The 23499-nt window shown below is 35.7% G+C and overlaps 1 protein-coding gene across 11 annotated transcripts in view; it reads right to left on the reverse strand.

The window, feature by feature from the left end:
* RFWD2 (ring finger and WD repeat domain 2, E3 ubiquitin protein ligase) overlaps nucleotides 1-23499 on the reverse strand; it is a 256292-nt gene that overhangs the window by 93542 nt on the left and 139251 nt on the right. For all 11 annotated transcript variants that reach the window (XM_011981442.1, XM_011981440.1, XM_011981435.1 and 8 more), the window contains 3 exons: nucleotides 6101-6244; nucleotides 3598-3706; nucleotides 3068-3149 (listed from right to left, as the gene is read on the reverse strand). In XM_011981442.1, coding sequence (XP_011836832.1) covers nucleotides 3068-3149; nucleotides 3598-3706; nucleotides 6101-6244 — 335 coding nt within the window. The remainder of the gene's footprint in view (nucleotides 1-3067; nucleotides 3150-3597; nucleotides 3707-6100; nucleotides 6245-23499) is intronic.

Genomic DNA, 23499 nt, shown 5'->3' on the forward strand with positions numbered 1-23499 from the left:
TCGTAAGAACAGAAAACCAAACACCGCATGTTCTCACTCATAGGTGGGAATTGAACAATGAGATCACTTGGATACAGGAAGCGGAACATCACACACCGGGGCCTATGGTGGGGAGGGGGGAAGGGAGAGGGGGGAGGATAGCATTAGGAGATATACCTAATGTAAATGATGAGTTAATGTGTGCAGCACACCAACAAGGCCCATGTATACATATGTAACACACCTGCACGTTGTACACATGCACCCTAGAACTTAAAGTATAAAACAAAACAAAACAAAACAAACAAACAAACAAAAAAACTCTTAGAAGAAAACTTATGGGAAAACCTTCATGACACTGGATTTGGCAATGATTTCTTGGATATGACACCAATGGCATAGACAACACAAGAAAAAATAAACTGACACGCTGGACTTCTTCAAAATCAAAAAAAAAATTTGTGCATCAAATAACTCTATAAAAAAACTAAAATAAATATATCTATTGTAACATGGTGCTCTCACTAATTTAGAAATTCAAGGACAATTTTTCTTTCTTTTCCTTCTTGCTCTTTCTTCTCCCTCTTCCCTCTTTTTCTCACCTCCCTTCCTCCCTCTCTCCCTCTCCCTTTCCACACCACTCTCTTCTCCCTCCCTCTCTGTCTTTCTTTTCTGAGATGGGGTCTTGCTCTGTCTTCCAAGCTGGGGTACAGTGTGGCACAATCATCAATCACTGTAACCTTGAACTCTTGGGCTCAAGAGATCCTCCTGCCCACGTCTCCCTAGCAGCTGAGACTACATGCGCACACCACCATGCCCAGCTAATTTTTAAATTTTTTTGTAGAGACAGGGTCTCATGCAGGCTGGTCTCGAACGTCTGACCTCAAGACATCCTTCTGCCTCAGCCTCCAAAATTGCTGGGATTACAGGTGTGAGCCACCATGCCTGGTTGACGATTTCTTAAATCAACGAAAAAAGATATTCCATTCTGTATATAGTATGAATAAACAACCTGCTACTCTATGGCCCAAAACTTTTTAGGGGCAATCCAGTCTTGTTTGTTTACCTTTTTACAGAATAGGCTGTGCTCCATTATTTTATTTCTTTTATGTATTAAAAAGGCCAAAGGGAAAGGTATAACATGATGTGAAATAAACTTTCCAATGCCAGAGCTATCCTTGCCTATCAAAACAATACTCTGAAAGTTACAGGCAGAAAAGAAGAAAAAGGCAAAGAAATTAAGGGTGGTAATTCTAAGATAAAATAAGTCTGTTATCATAGCTTTATACATTTAATAGTGAGAAGAACCACACCAAAACAGCACATTAAGGAAAAACAGAAAACAGTGAATAGTAAAGATAGATACACAAGAAACAGAAAAGAAAGGTCAATTAAATTGGCAAAAAGTGACGTAGAATTTTGCCTTGATATATAATGAACTTCATTAAGAGATTTTAGTATACAATAGAAATTTAATAAAATACAATGCAGCATACAGACATTTCTAAATATTTCCAGGAAAAAAAAGGTTATTCGGTGGTATATCTGTCTAAAGGACTTGGTTATAAGATAGCAGCAATTCTAAATGTCTCCATGTGGAATGAATCTAAAAACATCATTAAAATGAGGATGCAGTATATTCATTTTTCATTCACTCAAGAAGAGAAATCACTTTCTCTGCTTGGATTTTTTTTTTTTTTTTTTTTTTTTGACAGAGTCTTGCTCTATCATGCAGGCTGGAGTGCAAAGGCGAGATCTAGACTCACTACAACCTCCGCCTTCTGGGTTCAAACAATTCTCACGCCTCAGCCATCCCCAGTAGCTAGGACCACAGGCATGCACCACCACACCTGGCTAATTTTTGTATTTTTAATAGAGACAGGGTTTCACCACATTGGCCAGGCTGTTCTCAAACTTCTGGCCTCAAGTGATCCACCCACCTGAGTCTCTCAAACAAAGTGCTGGGATTACAAGCGTGAGCCATTGGGCCTGGCCCCTGCTTGGATTTTTAAAAAAATAATCAGTAGGCTGGGCGTGGTGGCTCACACCGGTAATTCCAGTACTTTGGGAAGCCGAAGCAGGTGGATCACTGGAGGTCAGGAGTTCCAGACCAGCCTGGCCAGCATGGTGAAACCCCATCTCTACTAAAAAATTTTTTTTAAATTAGCTGGGTGAGGCCAGGCGCAGTGGCTTACATCTGTAATCCCAGCACTTTGAGAGGCTGAGGCAGCTGGGTCATGAGGTCAGTTTGAGACCAGCATGCCCAGTATGGTAAAACCCCATCTCTACTAAAAATACAAAAATTAGCTGGACACGGTGGCATGCACCTGTAGGTCCAGCTACTCAGGAGGCTGAGGCAAAAGAATCACCTGAACCCGGGAGGCAGAGGTTGCAGTGAGCCAAGATCACCCCACTGCACTCCAGCCTGGGCAGCAGAGCGAGATTCCGTCTCAAAAAAAAAAAAAAAAAAAAATTAGCCGAGTGTGGTGGTGCACACCTATAATTCCAGCTACATGGGAGGCTGAGGAAGGAGAATCGCTTGAACCTGGGAGGTGGAGGTTGCAGAGAGCCGAGATTGCATCACTGCACTCCAGCCTGGGCAACAGAGCAAAACTCTTATCTCAAAAAAAAAAAAAAAAAAAAAAGTGGCTCACGCCTGTAATCCCAGCACTTTGAGAAGCCGTCAGCAAAGCAGATCACAGATCACTTGAGGTCAGGAGTACAGCACCAGCCTGGCTAACACAGTGAAACCCCGTCTCTACCAAAAATACAAAAAATTAGCCAGGCATGGTGGTGTGTGGCTGTAATCCCAGCTACCAGGAGGGTGAGGCAGGAGAATTGCTTGAACCCAGCAGGCAGAGGTTGCAGTGAGCCACAGTCATGCCACTGTACTCCAGCCTGGGTGACAGAGTGAGACTCCATCTCAAAAAATAAAACAAAACAATAATAATAATAATAATAATAATAAATAATCAGTAATCACAAAGGACATGAGTTTCAGTAAATGTTTGTATTTCTGCCAATGAAAGGAATTGAGGTTAGGAGGGCCAGGGAGAAGGAGGTGCTGAGAAAGAGATTCAAATAGTACCTTTAGCATCATCAGAACCTGAAGCCAAGAGTTTAGGATCCATCAAATTAAAGTCAACACTCCAGCACCTCTTCTCATGCTCCTGGAAGCAGAAAGAAGACAGTAGCCTCAGACAGAATAGAGATCTCAAAATGAATAAAGCAAGAAAAAAAAAAAAACTGGTATCAATTTATTGTTATGGGGAGAGGGGAAGAGAACAGGCTAGAAAACAAATGAAAAGCAAATAAGATGTTGATATAAAGTATGTCCAAAACTTTTAATATACACATTTACTGAAATTATTGCTTTCAGAAATTTATTTGATGCATTCTACAAAGACCAAAGTCTGAAGAAATGCTTCAGAAAAGTATCTGGTACCAAAAAAAGGAGACTGAAAAAAAAAAGTATTTGGTATTGCACAGGTGTTACACAGGTATAAAAAGTACTAAATAGTGGCTTCAAATCTGTAATTATAAAGCACATGAAGTTCTGAACGTTTTAACAAAATAAATACATGATTCATATAACATGTAACTAGTACCCTTATTTACCTGATAGACCTTTGACCTCTGTCCCGTGAATCCATCCCATAAAATAACAGTGCCTTCATAATCACTGCTAGCTAACAGGTTCTTATGGTAACTACTCCAACTGATACAGCTGAAAGAAATATAGTTAAAAGTTACTTTACGTAAAAATAAATAATAATGGGATAAAAAGAATTTTAATGTGTTCAGAAAGATTTGCACTATTTTAAAACGGCCTCTATCAGTTCACAATCATTATTCTGCCCACAACATACCTGGGAAAAGATGTATCAATAATTTTGAAATTTTAAAAATAAAAATTAACAAGTAATGACCCTAACCACTTTTTACTGTGATCACTAGCTGTTAAGATGGATGTGAGTCTAGAGCTATCATTGGCCATCTTTGATACATGAGGAAAGGATGTCTATCAGTGAAGGTGATACTGTCTAGAGGGCTCAAGGCATACCATCGCAGAATGACAGACCTGATGAGACTGTTTAACGCCCTGGATCCAGTTGTGCCAAATCATATAAGCCAAATAAACTACAGTGAATTGGGTTTCTGTATTTACATCCCAAAAGTCTTGACTTGAGTAATTATAACTTACGACTACAATTCCAATTAAAAGCATCTAAAAGTTAGAATAAAACTTTTATCATTTATGGTTCTGGCTATTCTCAAGTGCTCCAAAAGTCTACATCATCTAAAAACTTCTGCTGAGATACATATCTGCATCATGCATATAGTAAAGGGAATGTATACTATGGAAGAAGCTACTTAGAAGGCAGTTAATGTAGGTAACTTCTGAGACATGAACACAAGGTCTTTTGCTTTCTACTAGTTGCACTGATGCTAAATTTCAGAGACTGGAAGAGTTCATTTACATTTTTAAATACTTTTAATTAGAATTTCTGGTAGAAATTACGTGGAACAGTTAAGAGCCACAATTTGAATTTAGGTAGACTTGAGTTCAAATTCGAGATCTGTTACTTACTAGCTGTGGCTCTGGCTAATTTAGTTCACTTTCACAGCAGATGTGCTCCAAATCTATTTTAGGAATCCTTAAGTATTGATCCTTTCAGCCCCAGGCCCACCGCTTTCAGCCTTGAGCGCTTTCACTATTTATTATAATGCACCAGGAGGTACTGCACATTTTTACATGTATAATTACAGAACAGGTAGATAGCACATTTAAACCTTCTAATTCACGTTTTCATTATGTAATACATTATGAGTACTTGCTATGGGCCAAGTATTGTTCTGAGTGCATTATGGGGATTTTTCAAAAGTACAATCCTATTAAATAGGTATTACTATTGTGGCCTCCATTTTATAAATAAGGAGCATGAAATGTTTAAGGGCACAGACTCTAGAACCAAACTACTTCAGTCTGAATCCTGGCTCCTCTATATAAAGGTATATAATCTTAGGCAGGTTATTTACCTTTCTGTGCTCAGCTTTCTTTGTATAAAATGGAGCAATAATGATAACTACCTCATAGGTCTGCTAAAGACAAAGCACTTAGGATAATGCATGATATATAATAATTCAATAAAGTTGTATCTAATTCATGTTATAGCCTCTTCATTTAGGACATAAACTATAACAGATTCTCAATGACGAGTGCCACAAATGAATGGGGAAGCTCACCAATTATCAATATAGTATTTTTATAAATGAACTAGAAAAAAGAAAGATATAACAAATAAATTATACAAAGACTGTAACAAAGATACTATGTATGTCATTCATAAAGATAAAAAAGGTTCAAGGATGGCTATTTTGAAAATGTTCAAAGTTCTATACAAAGTTATTATTAGATGATTTCCTCATATATTTCTCTTTTAAAGCCAATGCTCGTGATAACAGCTTGGGAAGCTTGTTTAGAAAAAAAAAAGAAAAAGCAGATTCTAGAATTTTTCTGAGATTTTTTGGGGAGCAGATCAGGAGTAGAGTCTTAAAATACTGTTAATGTTTAAGAGTATTTTAGGTTTAAAATACTGTTAATGTTTAAGAGTATTTTAGGTTTGAAAAGCACTCCTTATAAAGTATAATCTCTAATAGAGAAAACATAAACACCATTCCTTCAGTGAAAAGCAGAATATTATTGTAAAAAAAATTCTTAAAACTAGAAACAATTCTAATATGTTGAGATATGTGCATGCTAGGGGAAAAATTCATGATGTTTAAATACTATTCATAAGCTACATTAATCCTTATTCAGTACTCCACAGAGTCTCCAATAACCATCTCCAACAAACAACTTTATTTGATTAAATGAAAGAAGAACTTTCATTTGGCAACTGGAAAAAAAAAAGAAAGGCTAACCTCACAAGAAAAAAGCAACCAATATCTGTAAGAAAGATGATCTAAGTAATAATATATACTCTGTATACATAGTACAATTATAGTGTTCACCATGAATGAGCAAAAAGTGTCATGCAAAGGTAAAATAATTTCTTGATAATTACACATGCAAATTGTTACATATATACTACATTATGCCAAGAAAATATGTAAATACCTGATTTTCGAATTGCAGGTCATTTCATTCTCAGGATAATGAATATCCACTGCATCCTGGATGACAGTGCCATATTCATAGACTTTAATCTTCTTTGTAACCCCAGCAATCGCAAAATAGTCACAATCCCGGTCAAATTCAATACTAAGGGGAAAAAGTGTATGACAACATTTCAGAATTTGCTACTTTCTATTTCTAAAGTAATTCTGTCTACAAGGATAAAAGATCTACTTCAAATGCCTTCAAATTGTAGTAGGCCTCATAACACATATCAAATTAAAAGTGGTTGAGATTTGTGTATATCTACACAATTGTGCACAGGTGTACTTTTGTTCCTAGACACCTGACGTGCTTTTCATTCAGTTCTAATAACCATGTTACAGCTTACTGAGAAAGATTTAATGGCGTGAATCATTTGATATACTAAAAGCATGCCAAAAGACAATTATCAACTAATGTTTGATACATTCTAGTTATTTCCCTGCCATTTTGTGAAGACGGTAGAATTTCACAATATTCAATGTTATTTTTAATAAATTAGTATATAATTTGAATTACTGAAGCAATTGGGTGATGACAAGGGGATAACATACAACAGAACAATTAAATTATCATTACTTTTTCCCAAATTCATACCTAATCCCCCTCCCCAAACATCTCTCTGAATTATAAAACCCCAATATGCATTCCCCATACCACAAGAGGTTAAATAAGTGAATAATCTCCCTTCCTTTAGCATTACTTAGAGAATTCACCCTCTCTTGCTGATCATTTTTATATAAGCTCCAAAACAAGCTATTTGAAAGCAAGTACAAGATCATACTCTCTTTCATAGAACTTAGAGCCTAAGCAAAGTTGTTTTTATATAACCAGCTACAAATCTAATTAGCCCAATGGTAGTAAAAGTTGAAATGAATCATCACACACATTATTCCTCAATATGATTTAAGCATCTTTTCTAGAGGTTTAGTGGTAAGAATTTGCACTGATCTACAATTACATAATAATACCTAATATTCATTAGTCATTCACCAACTACTAAAACACTTTGCATGTATTAACTCATTTAGTTTTCATAACAACCTGTGACACATGTATTAATATTCTCTACATTTTACAGATGAGAAAATGAGGATTAGAGGTGAGGTAAATTGCCCAAAGTTAGTCAGTTTGTAAGTGGCTGAGATGATATTCAAACACAAAGTAGTCTGGTTTCAGTGTTGGTATTAATAATTACTATGCTTTTATCACAGATCAAAGCTCTTAATGTAAAACTCAAAGTGTAAAGGCTAAAGGTTTAAAATCTAATATGTATGAATGTGTCTTCAGTATCTATGTATGTGTGTTTCTTCTCTCAAAATGCCTAGCTAGTGCTCTGCATCTATTAAGCATTCATTTAATTCATAAAAATACAAACACCTACATACAATAATAAAAACATCCATTTTCTTAATGGATTACATGTGATATCCATTCACAGAACAGTTAATGATTAATGATTTATTAAGAAGCTTGCTGAACTGATGATGATAAGAAAGAGACACATTAAGAATATTTCAGGCTGGGCTCGGTGGCTCATGCCTGCTATCCCAGCACTTTGGGAGGCCAAGGTGGGAGGATCCCTTGAGCCCAGGCGCTTGAGACCAGCCTGGGCAACATAGTGAGACCCAATCACCACAAAAAAATGAAAAAATTAGTGAGGCATGGTGATATGTTCTTGTCCCCAGCCACTTTGGAGGTTGAATCAGGAGGACTGCTTGAACCCAGGAATTTGAGCCATGACTGTGTCACTTACACTCCAGCCTGGGTGACACAGCAAGATCCTGTCTTAAAAAACAAGAAGAAGAAGGAATATTTCCCTTAAAGACACACATTGAGATGCCCAATTTTCATTACAGCTTTAAACGTTTCCTTAATTTTATATAAATTTTAAAGAATTAAAAAATTTTTTTACAGAGATGAGGGTCTCACTATGTTGCCTGGGCTGGTCTTGAACTCCTGGGTTCAAGCAATCCTCCCATCTCAGTCTCCCAAAGTGCTGGGATTACAGATTTTAGGCGTGAGCCACAATGCCCAGTCAATTTTTAAAAAAATTTTATTCAGTTAAGTGTCACTGACTAGAGTACAACTGAGCAAATGTTCCCTCCAGTAAAGTATGATACTATAGCAATGCAATAGATTTATTTGTACAACCTCAACTGAACTGCTGCCTCAGCTACTACTCGCTGCCATGTGGATTTTAATGCACCGTAACTATAATGATGACAACTACTCATCTATCCCAACTCAATTTACACCCATAGTCTCATATCACTGAAGGAGAAATACTACTTTATCTAGTAAAGGACAGAGTTATTATCAGAACTGAAATCCTGTTTTTAACTTAGGAGGTTTTGGTATAGCTGAGATTTCAAGTGAACCAGTTATGTTATCACTAAATACTTTTTATCCACCTACACATATACATAGCTAATAAGTCAACACCATTCCAATGTTGTGCCAGTAAAAGTATGCCATTACTAAACTATTAGTTTTAACATATATAATATGTTTAAACACTAACCTATCAAAATAATAGCTTAAATATATTACAGGGAGAAAACTGATGCATAGGTAAAAATGTTATCAAAAGAATTCAGATGATGACCTAAATATGTCTATTATTTCTTCTGCTGGTAAGTACCCTGTTATTCAAGACAGTTCTCTCTCTTTTTTCAACATGTTATTATTTAGTGACATTAGCTCACTTTTAACTCTCATACTAAGAAGTTAACTTTTTGTTTTGATTTTATTGCTACTGTTTTCTTACATTTTGGTTATGTTTTGCTTTTAATATATTAAGGTATCAAGAACCTGTACAGTATGTTTAAAAAAATATTTTGGGGGTAACAAGATCTTTTTATAGTGTAAAAATAATAGATTTTAACAGAAATATTAATCAAAAAGTATAAAGAATAATATTATTTCTAGAAAATACTGATTAAAAAGGAAAGAAAGACAAACAGGTCCCCCCCACCACCCAACCACCTTTTTTAATGGAAGAATTTCCACATCACTAAGACTCAGGACTTAAGTACTTCCAGATACTGAAGCACCTGCTCCCTATCTCTGACATATTTAATCATATATATTCTCAAACATCAACGTAATGAGATTCTAAAAACAGATCATGAACTAACTGAAATGGACACTGTAATTTTCAGGTGCAGAGAGCTTTGTAGAGTTAATATGAAACAGATGACCTCTTATATAACAGTATGATATTTCAGTTACTTTTATTATGAAATCTGGTAACACAAGCAAAAGTACTTCAAAAGTTAAACAGTGACTAGTTAGGCTGAGACTAAATAAAAGGTAAACTAATTGAAATGTTGCTTATGCAATTAAATTCAAAAATAAATTTTAAGTCTTACTACTGTTATACAATGTTTATTTCTGCCATCCACTGTCAGCAGTAATAATAAAAACAACAGGTTTATGAAAATTTACTACGATGACAAATTCAATTTCACAGAATTTGTTTTTTATTTCAAAACATACAAGTATACTTTTGAAAAATAGTGTTTCTGGGGACATAAACTGCATTTTTCTTTCACATTTTGAAATATTTCAACTGTTAAAAGAAAGTGACTTATATCAACAGCTGAAATATGTAATTCAGTTGTAGGAAACTAGTTGTATTCTTTGTCAAAAAGGTCATTAATCAAGTGATTAAACAGCAAGGCAAGAAATCGCACAGGACAGCTGATTAATGCATACCTCCAGTACAATGTGGCATGAAGCAATGAAAGCCGTCTATAAGCCCAAGCAGTGAATTTTGTCAGTGTTTCCACTGTCTGTCGTATCTTTTTGCAATTATAAGTATTAACAAACATGGATTAGTGTCCCTGGATGCTAGAGCCCAATTTATCAAATTAAAATATAAAGTAAGAGCAGTTGTCAAAGTTCCCATTCTCATTCATTACCATGACAGTGTGCCTCAAGAGCAGGTAACTATAACTTCAAAGAAACAAAACATAATTTTAGAAACTGGCCATTTTAATGAAAAGTGATAAGCAGATCTTTAAAAAATACAAATGAGTAAATTAAGAATTGATGTTACTCAACTTTCTTCCAATCAATACTACTTAAAACTTCCATAACATACATAATGCTTGAGATGTATCAAGCATTGTTCTAACCACTTTACATAAATTTACAAGCTTCAAATCTCCACTGTATAAAGAAACTGAGATATACTGATGTTAAGTAATTTGTCCAAGGATACACCAGATAATTCAAATTTAAGCAATTGGTTCCAGAGTCTATGATCTCAATCATCATGCAAACATGCAATTTCAATTAGAACAAATGAGCTGGTCTTCAAAAAACATATACATAGGCAAAATAAGAATAATAACACAGAATAATAATATACATTTTATTAGATATAGTGATAATAACACATAATAATTTAGCCTGTGCAACAAGTTAAACATAAAGGGATAAAAAAAGAATAAGGTAGCCTCACCGGGTTTATAATTAATAGAAGAGATTACAGACAATATAAGCAAATGTCAAATGATAAGACAAAATATTGATAGAGGAATTCAGGAGGCAATGATTATTGGGGTTTATTCGAAGAAAAGAATGAATCGTGAATATTTTCAGCCATCAAATGTCCAGAGTGCCAGTTATCTGCCAGATACCTAGCTACTGAAAAAACCAAGATTTAAAAAAAAAACCACATTACAGTTATGTGCCATTTAAGGACATCTTATGTTCCCATAAATTATAATGAAGCTGAACAATTCCTACCCTAGTGACTTGCAGTGCAACAACACGATCCTCAGGTTTCTGGAGAAGATGGTCATATCAGCACATATGAGGGCTACCTCATTTTGTCCCCTATGGTTGCACAGATTTACATCGTCTGGATGTATCAAATTATTTAACCAGGAACATTTCATTTCTAGTCTTTTACTGTTAAACAATGCTGGGAAAACAAAACAAAACAAAAAAAACCCCCTTCTATATGTGTCAATTGCCACATAAGCAAGAATACTCTTAAACACACCCAGAATATGAAGCGCTAGGTGAAAAAAATATGTATACTTTTCTATTAAGTAAAAGCTAAATCTCTCTCCACCCAGATAATGCCATTAATAATCACAATTTCTCCCCTAAATGTTCCCTTTGCTTTCTCATTCTAACTGAAACCCAGCTCTCCCCTGAACATACTGCTTCCTCAAAGTCTTCCCACATTCCATGTTCAAAGAGGTCTGGAAAGTAAAGTTGGTGTCCTTACTATACACAGCTTCTTCTAGTCATTTTTCTCTGTCCTCCCTGAAACCTCCCAGCTCAAAATCTCCTGTAACATATACCATCCAATAAGTGTCCTTGATGCTCCTTCTACCAACCCATGAGTTCTTGGAAATTCTAACTTTCAGCTCACTGTCATTTTCTTAAAAATTATTCCTTTCATAATTGTTATTTTAGTAACTATATATAGATGATTAATATCCTGGTCTATCAGTTTTCTTGACTTCCTCTTCTCCAAAGATCTTTTATTCTGCCCACTTCCACTTCACACAACCATGACCACACCCTAAACACTTTTCTTCGTTACCAATAACTTCACTCCCTCCTTCACCTTATGACATAACACTTTCTGACAACTACTTCCATTCTTTCCAGTTGATTCATTGTCTCCAACAATCCCTCAAGGCCAATGTGATCTAAAAATCTCTGGATCCTATAACCACTGCTCCTCATTCTGTCATGTATTTACTTTCTTCTTTCCCAACATAAATTACATGGCCAGTAAATATAACTCCCTCACACAACTTTGTACTCGGTTACCATTTTTATTCTCTTATCTTTTGTACTTTACCTCCCTGGCAAAACTAACCCTAGATAAATTTCTCTACTTACTCTACATTTGAACTGGCAGATTTGAAAATGGTTAGAGAAAAAAGAAGCAACCATGTTCCCTGGTCTCATTTTAAATTCATGATCACTATCCTTAAGGGGGGGCACTTAACACTAACTTCATAGGAAACTACTCTCATCCTCTCACTCATAGAAAGAAGTTACGTAATTTTTTTTACTCTTCACAAATTTCCCATACCTTCACAATCACTCTCAGCAAACTATTCCTTTTTTGTTTCTGAGACGGTGCCTCACTCTGTCACCTAGGCTGGGGTGAGGTGGGCGCGATCTTGGCTCATGCAACCTCTGCCTCCTAGATTCAAGCGATTCTCCTGCCTCAGCCCCCCGAGTAGCTGAGATTACAGGCGTGTGCCACCATGCCCAGCTAATTTTTGTATTTTTAGTAGAGACAGGGTTTCACTATGTTAGCCAGACTGGTCTCAAACTCCTGACCTCAGGTGATCTGTCTGTCTCAGCCTCCTAAAGTGCTGGGATTACAGACATGACCCACTGTGCCCGGCCAAATTATTCTGTTTTTAAGTGTACCGAAAAATATAAAAACAAGAAGATACTTTCCAAAGGCTCCCACTAACCACATCTTCCACTTATCAGCATTTATACCAACATGTTTTGATATATTCTGTGGCCTTTCTTGTCATTCTGAACGCATGTGCTCCTAGATGTAACCAAAATATATACTTGCGCGGTAAGTTCCATCCTTGCTTACCTACTCAAGGATTCTTTCCTAAATTTCCCTCCTCTCTCCTGTATCAATCAATTTTTCCATCTATCCTGGATCTTTTCCATAAACCTTTCCGTGTTCTTCTTCCTTTTCAAGTAAAAAACAAAATACCTCTTATAATCCTATTTCTATTTTAGCTACTATCCTATTGTTTTCCTTTCTAATACCATAATTTTACAAAAAAAAAGTTTTCCATAATCTCTCCTCTCATTCTCCTTAACTCACTGGAATCAAGTTTTTACCTCCATCACTGAAAATGCTGTAGGAAGGTCAATAATGACCTCTAGGTTGCTAAAGAGAACAGTCAAATCCGAATTCTGACCTTCCTTAAACATCAAGAATAGCTGACATAGATGATCACTCTCTCTTCCACAATAGAGTGATTTTTCTCCTATCTTACTGACAACTCCATCACAGTCTACTTTGGTCATTCCTCCTCATCTTCACTTTGATAATAAAGCATCCCAGGCCGGGTGCAGTGGCTCAAGCCTGTAATCCCATCACTTTGGAGGCCGAGGTGGGTGGATCAGCTGAGGTCAGGACTTTGAGACCAGCCTGGCCAACATGATGAAACCCAGTCTCCACTAAAAATACAAAAAAATGAGGCGTGCACGGTGGCAGGCACCCGTAATCCCAGCTAACTCAGGAGGTTGAGGCAGGAGAATCGCTTGAACCCGGGAAGCGGAGGTTGCAGTGAGCCGAGATCACACCATTGAACTCCAGCCTGGGCAACAAGAGCAAAACTCCATCTCAAAAAATAAAACAAAACAAAACAATATAAAATAAAAGCATCTCAGAGCTAAGCTAAGCTCTTGTACCTCATCTCCTTTTTATCTTCCTGGATTTCTTTGGTGATCTCATATGGGCTCATGGCTTTCAATCTATACAGTACACTGATGACTATCAAATGTTTGTCACCCAAACCAGACCTCTCTCTACACTACTACCTCATGTGTACTTGACAGCTCCAATTTTAATCTAATAAGATTGTTAACCTGTCTGAAATTGAGTTGCTGAATCCCCTGCCAAACATCTAGTAATTTCTTCCAGTTTTACTTGATTAGGTTGACTAACAATTTTCATCTTTTGTTTTTAAAAGCTCATGAATTGATTTAGTAATTGTTTTTCACAATGTATTCTTATTTTTATATTTATTTAATTTCCTTCTATTTTATTTAGTTTACTTTGTTCTTTCTCTAATTTCTTTACTTGGATGTTTAATTAAATTGCTTTATATCTTCTTTATCAATATTTTTTTCAGTTAATTCCTTTAGAGTAGTTAATTCCTTTAGAGTAAGGAGTTCTATTCTGGGCACTTTTAGCTATGTCCCACAGGTTCTGATACACAGAAGTTTCATCACACTGGTCTGATTTCCATTTTGATCCTGGAGTTGCCAAAGAAGCTATTAAATTTCCATGTGGTATACTTTTTCTGTTTTGTAAGTTTGTAATAAATGTTTGATTTTACTGTGCTGTGTTCAGAAAACGTTAATTTTTATATTCTATAATGTGAGATTTGGTACATGATCTAGATTCTTTACATTTTCTGATGTTCCATGGACAATTTAAAATAAGGTATACTCTTTATAAATGTTCGTATATGTGTTCTAGCTTGTTAATTATGTTATTTAGGGCTTCTACAGTTTTATTAACATTTATTTTTTGTACACTTAATCTGTCATGGACTCAGATCTGATTTAAGTCTCATACCACTAAATGTGTTTATTTTGTCTTACAGTTAACACAGATATTTTTTAATACATAAAGATATTTACATTTAGACTTATACTTCAGTGTAGACTGAACTTTGATCATTATAATGGGGGTGTGTGTGTGTGTGTGTGTGTGTGTGTGTGTGTGTGTGTGTGAGACAAGGAGAGACTGATTTCATGCTTTCTAGCCTGAATTAAATCTTACTTTCAACTTTCACATTTCAAAGTCTTAAGAACTCTTTTATATAAGCACAGATTTGTGGTTTGTTAAAATCTACTATAAAAATATTTTCTTATTGAGAGGAAGTTTAGCCTATTTAAATTTATCAATCACATGTTTACTTTTGTATCTATCATCTTATTTCGTGATATATGTTGTTTCAACTGCATTTTTAATTAAAACAAAGTATTTGACCACCTGATTTCTTTGTTTTCTGTGTTAGTCTCCTAAATGGGAATTGTAGTATTTCTGTCTAGTGACTACAAAATTACTTTATTAATTACTACAGAAAGAAATAAAGGATTCAATGTACCTACTAAGTTTCTACTCTGAGCAAAGGATAAAGTTATTGTTGCCTTTACTCTTCCAATCCTACTGATTATATTGTCTCACAATCTACATTATACCTCCAAAAATATTTATACTTCTCATCCTTATGCAAATGAACATCCTATAATTAACTGCGCATAGAAATGAAATCCACTTTACATAGAAAGACAAACGACCCCTGCATTCCCAATATTTGCTGAACATTCCAAACTTACTAATTATAAGTAGGTATAAGAATCTTATTATCCATTATATTGTCTAATGCAGGTATACCTGCTGTGTAGTTCTGAAATGATTCTAAATATTTACATAGTTTGCTACATGAATGATATGCTTTGCTATAATAAGAATTTAGAGTGTATTCCCTCCCCACTTCAAGAATGTGGCCTCTTATCAGATCCCACACGTGAACTTGAAACTTCTTCTCCTCCCCTCTGGAATGTGATACTACACCTCTCCTCAGATCCCATATGTGAGTTACTGACTTCAACTACTGAACTTCAAACATATATAAACCTAAGAGCTTGACAGTACTTTGAGAGCTTAGTTTATGTCAAGTTTGACTCTGTCAGCCACTTCTGAGAAGACGGAATGCTCAGGTTGTGACATGGCTTGGAGCTTTGAAGCCTTGCTTTCTAACACCAGCACTGCCCTCTCACTTCAAGGGACCTTACAGATAGTTGCGGATCTCAGCTGTGCTCACACAAAAGCACACTTCAATGTTTAATTAAACTTTACTTTCCACTGAGGCCTGCTTCCATCCTAATTGAGCAACCAGACTTTAATAATGTTGGAGCTCACTCACTATGTGGTTAATGTAACTCATCTATCAAGTGTATTCTGTGTGAAACTTGTTCACATTATTCTCTCCCTCTTAAGCACTGTGAACCTAAGAAAAAAAAAATCTTTGTATGGCAATTAAACAAGTGAGTCATAAATTATTCTTTGATCATCTTCTTATTTTAACCATACAGAATAGCTAAGTATTTACAAATTAAAATCATCTTCTTTTATTTTCCTTTTATTTCTCCTTTATATTAGAATTAAGACACTACAATTTTTTAAAAATTGCAGTCAGGGAATTTGTGAAATCTTTATTTTATTTATTAATTTATTTATTTGAGATGGAGTCTTGCTCTGTTGCCCAGGCTGGAGTACAATGGTGTGATCTCGGCTCACTGCAACCTCCGCCTCCCGGGTTAAAGCGATTCTCCTGCCTCAGCCTCCTGAGTAGCTGGGATTACAGGTACACACCACCACGCCTGGCTAATTTTTGTATTTTTAGTAAAGATGGGGTTTCACCATGTTGGTCAGGCCAGTCTCGAACTCCTGACCTAGTGATCCACCCGGCTCGGTCTCCCAAAGTGCTAGGATTATAGGCATGAGCCACTGCGCCCAGCCAATATCTATTAACTTTATGTCAGAACAGTGTCAGTGGTTCCAAAAAAACTTCATTTATGAACACTAGAATCTGAATTTTCACGTCACAAAATATTATCCCTTGTATTTTTTTTCAACCTTTGCAAATATAAAAAATATTCTTAGTGTTACAAAGTCAGGCAATGAGTTGAAATTTGGATTGCGGGTATTAAGTTTGCTGACCTTAAACTGTTTTTTTAATAGCAACCTGCTAGACAATTGCTGACCTTATTCTGAATTAATGGATGGACTTGATTTTATATCATAGGCACTAAATTTAAGCCACATTTTAAAGTCTATGCATATTTTTATTCTATTATTTTTATTAGGTGGCTCATTTTGTTTGAATTCCATAAAACCTCAAGATCTTGCTTTAAAACAACTACTTTAAAAAAATTTACTTTCCTATTCCTTCTGGCTATCACTGAATAGCTAAAACAAATAAATACACTACCTGATAGATTATATTCTGAAACACTTTTGTGAATATCAAGTATTTATCTTGTGATAAAATATCTTTCTCCTTAAAGCACTTAAAATTAAAGATGCATCTTGATGCCCTTTAAAATCAATATTCTTAATATCAACTTTTGTTCATTTAGAACATCTAGTAGAGAAAATAACAAGAGCTGAAAAACAAAATATATTTTTGTATCCAAAGTTACTATGACATTTTGTCCCCTTTAAAATGTTTTAAATAAACACTTTGAAATGTGTATTTCGTAAAAGTACACCACTCAAAAGAGAATCATATGAAAGCTAGTTTCAGTTCTTAACTTTTGAAACTGCAAAATAAAATACATCTAATTTCTCAGTTCTGTTCTCCAGCAGTTATTTACAAAGCAACCAATAGGACCACAATATTAAATCGGTAATGTCATTGCTGTGATGTTTCATCAGGAAATCATAAAACTAAGATATAAAGAAACTATTTCATCCTACCAAGAACTAATGTGGAGTATAAGTTTATAGTTTAGAAGAAAATTTCATCATTTATATTTAAAAATGTGTCCCCAAAATATCAGTTAACACAGAAGACTTAAAAAATCAGAAACCCATTTTGTGTTTCTTACAAAAACAAATACTAAAAAACACTGAAGAAAAATATAAAAGAAAATGTGAGTTTTACCAGATAAATGCGTTCAAACCATTGCAGCAAGAAAAAAAAGAAAAGCTCTTATTCTAAAACGTATATGGAAATGTAAGGGACTTATACTAGCCAGCATAACTTTTGAAAAGAGAAACAAAGATGGAGAAATTATATTATTGAATTTCAAGCCTTAATTATAAAACTACAGTAATCAAGAGCAGACATACAGATCAATATAACAGAACAGACAGTTAAGCAGACTCACATATATATAGTCAATTCATTTTAAACAAAGATGCCAACAGGAAAGGGTTACCTTTTGATCAAATGATGCTTGGAACAAGTGGGTATCTATATTGGGAGGAAAAAACTGAACCTCAGCCAGGCATGGTGGCTCACACCTGTAATCCTAGCACTTGGGAGGCTGAGGAGGGTGGATCACCTGAGGTCAGGAGTTCCAGACCAGCCTGACCAACATGGAGAAACCCCATCTCTACTAAAAATACAAAATTTACTAGGTGTGGTGGCGTGCGCCTGTAATCCTAGCTACTTGGGAGGCTGAGGCACGAGAATCACTTGAACCCGGGAGGCAGAGGCTGCAGTGAACTGAGATCACGCCATTGCACTCCAGCCTGGGCAACAAGAGTGAAACTCCACCTCAAAAAAAAAAAAAAAAGAAAAAGAAAAAAGAAAAAAATGAACCTAAACCTCACAATCTAAATAAAAAATAACTTGAAATAGATTATAAGCCTGTAACTAAAAGCTAAAGTTATTACAATTATAGAAGAAAATATAGAAGAAAAATCTTCGGGGCAGAAACATTTCTACAGGGTAGAAAAATTTTTAAACTGGATTAACTGGAATTCATCAAAATTAAATACCACTCATGTTCCTTGAAAGATGCTATTAAGAAAACAGAAATATAAGCCACAGGCAAGGAAGAAAAATTTGATAACACATATATCTGAGAAAGAACTCACATCCATAATATAAAAGGAATTCTAATCACTAAACAAGAGAAAGACCTGATTATTATTATTATTATTATTATTTTTTTGAGACGGAGTCTCGCTCTGTCGCCCAGGCTGGAGTGCAGTAGCGCGATCTCGGCTCACTGCGATTTCTGCTTTCCGGGTTCACGCCATTCTCCTGCCTCAGCCTCCCAAGCAGCTGGCACTACAGGTGCCTGCCACCACGCCTGGCTAATGTTTTTTTTTTTTTGTATTTTTAGTAGAGACGGGGTTTCACCATGTTAGCTAGGATGGTCTCGATCTCCTGACCTCGTGATCTGCCCGCCTCAGCCTCCCAACGTGCTGGGATTATAGGAGTGAGACACAGCGCCCAGCTGAGAAAGACCTGATTTTTAAATACTGGTCAAAAGATTTGAATAGACAATTCACAAAAGACATACAAATGGCTAATAAGTGCATTAAACACCACTAGTGATAAGGGAAAAGCATAGAAAAATAACAAGAAAATGCCATTACATACCTACTAATAAAATGCCTGATATTTAAGAATAACAATGCCAAGAGTTGCTGGGGATTTCGAACAACTGGAATTTTTTTAACTGTTAATTAAGGTGCTAAAATAATCCAATCACTTTAAAAATCATTTTGGCAGCTTCTTAAAATGTTAAACACATCCTAACCATACAGCATAGCAATTCCAAATCCCAGTATTTACCCAAAGAAATAAATATAAACATTAATATCCAAAATGACCTGTATATGAATACTCATTATTCATAATAGTAACAAACTAAAAACCCAAACAAGTTTATTCAAATAAATTATACAATTATTCAAATGAATAAACTGTAGAATATTTAGACAATAAAATACTACTCAGTAAGTAAATAAACAAATTATTAATATGGGCATCAACATGAACGAATATCAAAAACAAGCTGGGTGAAATGAGCTAGACACAAAATAATAGATACTGTATGGTTCCATTTATGAGAAATTTTTAAATGGCTGAATTATTTTATAGTGACAGAAAGCAGATAAATAGTTGCCTGCAGCAGGAGTTTGAAAGAGGGGCGGAATTAACTGCAAGTGGTGGAAGAGTAAATTTTTGAAAACGTTTTATATTTTGACTGTCATTAACACAAATACCAAAAATCAAACTGAATGCTTTACTGTATATAAATTATACTACAGTAAAGGTGATTTTAAAAACTATCCAACTTGTGATTTTATATTTCTTAAATTATGTAAATCAGATTGCAAATTAATCTCTCTCAAGCACAGATCAAAGCATTGAGTTTTATAACTTCAGAAGTCATCCACAAAATCACCTACTGACGTGGGTGGGGAGAAGGGAAGAGGAAGAGAGAGAATGTGAACACAACTAAACATCATTAGTGGTAGAAAAACAGCCCTGTTTCAATGTTAGTATGATATAGCTAAGTTGCCTAACCATAGGTTAGCTTCTGTCTATTTCAGGACATTTTTTTGGGGGGCTCTGTTTGACAAATAATTGTAAAAATACACAAATAGGAAACTTTCTGCTGTACATACCAGAATGTGTTATTATGTAAATAAAATCTGTAGCTCTTATTAACCCAATGATGGAGTGTCTACTATATGACAGGCCAAGTGATAGGTTATTTCTGTTAAGTAAGTAATGATAAAACATAAAATAGCCACTCATCACAAATAGATCAGAAAATCTGACAAAAGCCACTTTCTTTCGCAGACACACTTTGATGTCTGAAAATATGATAGAAGTTTAATCAAGTATAGCAGTACATCCTGAGAGCTTAAACAAATCTTTTTCAACCAGTTAAAAGTGGAAAAACCATCCGTACCTGATGGATTTTTCAAAATTAGATAATGGGCTAATTTTTCAAAATTAGATCTGGCCCATGGTCCATAGTTTGCAAATTTTAAAAAACCCCTTACTTTTCTCAATCAAAATAAGCTTCCTTGCATATAAACAAATTCAATGTAAAGTTTGAAAACTTACAATTCCAAAAAACAGAAAAATTACAAAAAAATTGTCATATTTCATTTATATAAATAGGGATATATTTTTTAATATTATTTTTAAAGGCTAATGGAGACACTAGCATTTCCAGGACATATCTACATACTGCTGTAAGATAATATATGCTCAAAATATTAGTTCAATAAATTCTGGAACCAACTTTTGAACCCCCAAGTGTAATTTGTCAAATGTAATATATTCTTTACTGCCTTCATATGAATATACTGAACATAGTAATGTGAATAGCCCTATAAACATTAGCTACCACACTCTAATACACCTCAGTGACCTCAGGGTGCATTAAAATATCTAAAACCATTTGACCTCATATGAAATTAACATAAGCAGCTTTACTTTTTGGGATCCTATCTGCAGTGTTATGATTTCTTTCCCCATTTTCTTTCTTTTCTTTTTTTTGAGATGGTGTCTTGCTCTGTTGCCCAGCTGGGGTTCAGTGGCGTGATCATGGCTCACGGCGGCCTTGATCTCCCAGGCTCAATCGATTCCCCTGCCTCAGCCTCCTGAACCCAGCCAATTTTTGCATTTTTTGTAGAGATGGGGTTTCACCACGTTGCCCAGACTGGTCTCAAGCTCCTAGGCTCAAGCAATCTGCCTGCCTCAGCCTCCTAAAATGTTAGGATTACAAGTGTGAGCCACCATGCCCGGCCTCTTCCCCTTTTGCAAGCTTGCAGTAGCTACCGTTTCTTGCTGCTGCCATTTAACCTACCTATTGCAATCACTCTCCCCTTTATAATTTAGAGACACAAATCATATATCTAAGATTATTAGAAATTCTGTGTAAGTCAATAGGCCTGAAGTAACCCAATAAACTAATATGAGTTTTAGTCATTAATTTAATGGCATTCATTTCATTCCAGTGCCTTTTTATTTCATGTAAGCCTTCCTTACTATGTTTCAGTCAGATGAGACTGCCAGAGGTTAAAATCTGTTTAGGTGAAGGGTTAGTATGTTATGGAACTCTTTACTGTGAACAGCAGATAGAGGAATTAACTCAGATAAAGCGGAAAAAAACTGAAATAGTACATGCGGACAAATGCTCTTACAGTAATGTCCTATCTTACTAAGAAGTTTTAAATGTCTAAAAATGTCCGAGGGAAGCAATATACGGGGAAACTATCATACCTAGGACAAACGGTGAGTTGAAGCTTTGTCAAATATTTATGTTATAAAACACTTGTCACTAGATTAAGTTTTACATATAGCGACATCAGTTATTTGTAAGTTGCAGCTGTAAGGGATCAAAACATGCCACCCCAAAATACGCTACTCTGGCATAAAATTATTTTGAGCTGAAGACAACGGAAAAAAAGTAAACATAGGATAAGCTAAAACAGAACATAAACTCCTTTTGGGAAGATGTTTCCCCCACTCCACTTCCTGTACCAGGAAGGGGATAAGGTTTATTTATTTATTTTTTTTTTTAAAAGATGGAGTCTTGCTCCATCGCCTAGGTTGGAATACAGGGGTGCGATCTTGGCTCACTGTAACCTCCGCCTCCCGGGTTCAAGCAATTCTCCTGCCTCAGCCTCCCAAGTAGCTGGGATTACAGGTGCCCACCACCAAGCTCAGCTAATTGTTGTATTTTTAGTAGAGACGAGGTTTCACCATGTTGGCCAGGCTGGTCTCGAACTCCTGATCTCGTGATCCACCTGCTTCGACCTCCCAAAGTGCTGGGATTACAGGCATGAGCCACTGCACCTGGCCTGGGGATAATGATTTTATCACAAAGATGAGATGGCACCAAAAAAGAATCTACACAAGTCTTTCAGGACTAAGAAGCCCTTATCTACCATTAGTTTCCACATATATTTGTTGACCCTAGCAGTTGAAAGTCCCTTTCCTTTCTCTTGTTATTTCTCTTTATTGTTCTTTGTTCAAATGATATAAAAGCCTCCAAATCTAGCCATTTCTTTGGGGTTCTCCCTTCTTTTATGAACCTCCCCCACCTCTTCAGCCCCCATGCCCCATGCCATGTAAAACTTTTAACCTCAAATAAGTGTTTGTGCCTTTTCTCTTGTCAATTTGTTGTCAACTTATTCCATAGGCCCAGCCACTGAACCCGAAAGGGTAGAGAAAAGCTTTTCCTCCTCTACATAGTAAAGTGAACTCCTACTAAACTCCTACCAGTGATAAAATGGAAAAGACTTTGCTATTTTAATTGTCAAAAACATAAAAAAGAATAAATGGGAGACCAAATTTTTTAAAGTTCAAAACTTCCCTCTCAATCCTACAAAATGTTTTGTGTTATTTACTGGCAGCCCAGTGGCTGCTGACTTTTATGTCAAGGTGAGATGGATCTCCAGCACAGTAAGAGTATGTTTCCTTTTAAGGACCAGCTCTGCAGGTCAATCACCAGGATGAAACATCAGTATTTTAAACATTAATGAATTCAATTTCAAATTTCACTATGAAATTCCTTCACCAAAAAATAACTGTAACAGCTTTTTTGAGAAAAACAAAGATATTTCCTTTGTTCTGGTCTCTAAACTAGAGTTTCGCTATTAATGTTCAGCACTAAGACAAGTTTAAGTTATATGTGATTGATCCCTTCTGCCCTTGGAACAGTTGGTTACCAGCTGTTTTCCAGACCCAGCCCCTATCCAACTTTCCCAGGGGCAGATGGAATAAGTACCTTGGTACACATGCAACCCATTCATATGACAACTTACTGGGCAAGAAGAAACTAATGGTTTTTAACTCTATTTTTGTTGATTCACAAAGTATAAATATAAAAACTATAAAAAGTATATTATAATGGTAGATATACGCCATATATTAATCCAAATGCATAGAACATACAATACTAAGAGTGACTCCTCATGTAAACTATAGACTTAGGGTGATAATAATGTGTCGCTGCAGGTACAAATTGTAACAAATTGATACGGAAGAGGGACAGGGAAGTGCTGGAAGGAGAAGGTCTGGGTCCCTGGTGAGGACTCCAACCCCAGGCCTGTGCCC

The sequence above is a fragment of the Mandrillus leucophaeus genome, unplaced genomic scaffold, assembly GCF_000951045.1.
Source record: "Mandrillus leucophaeus isolate KB7577 unplaced genomic scaffold, Mleu.le_1.0 Scaffold226, whole genome shotgun sequence".
Taxonomy (NCBI): Eukaryota; Metazoa; Chordata; class Mammalia; order Primates; family Cercopithecidae; genus Mandrillus; species Mandrillus leucophaeus.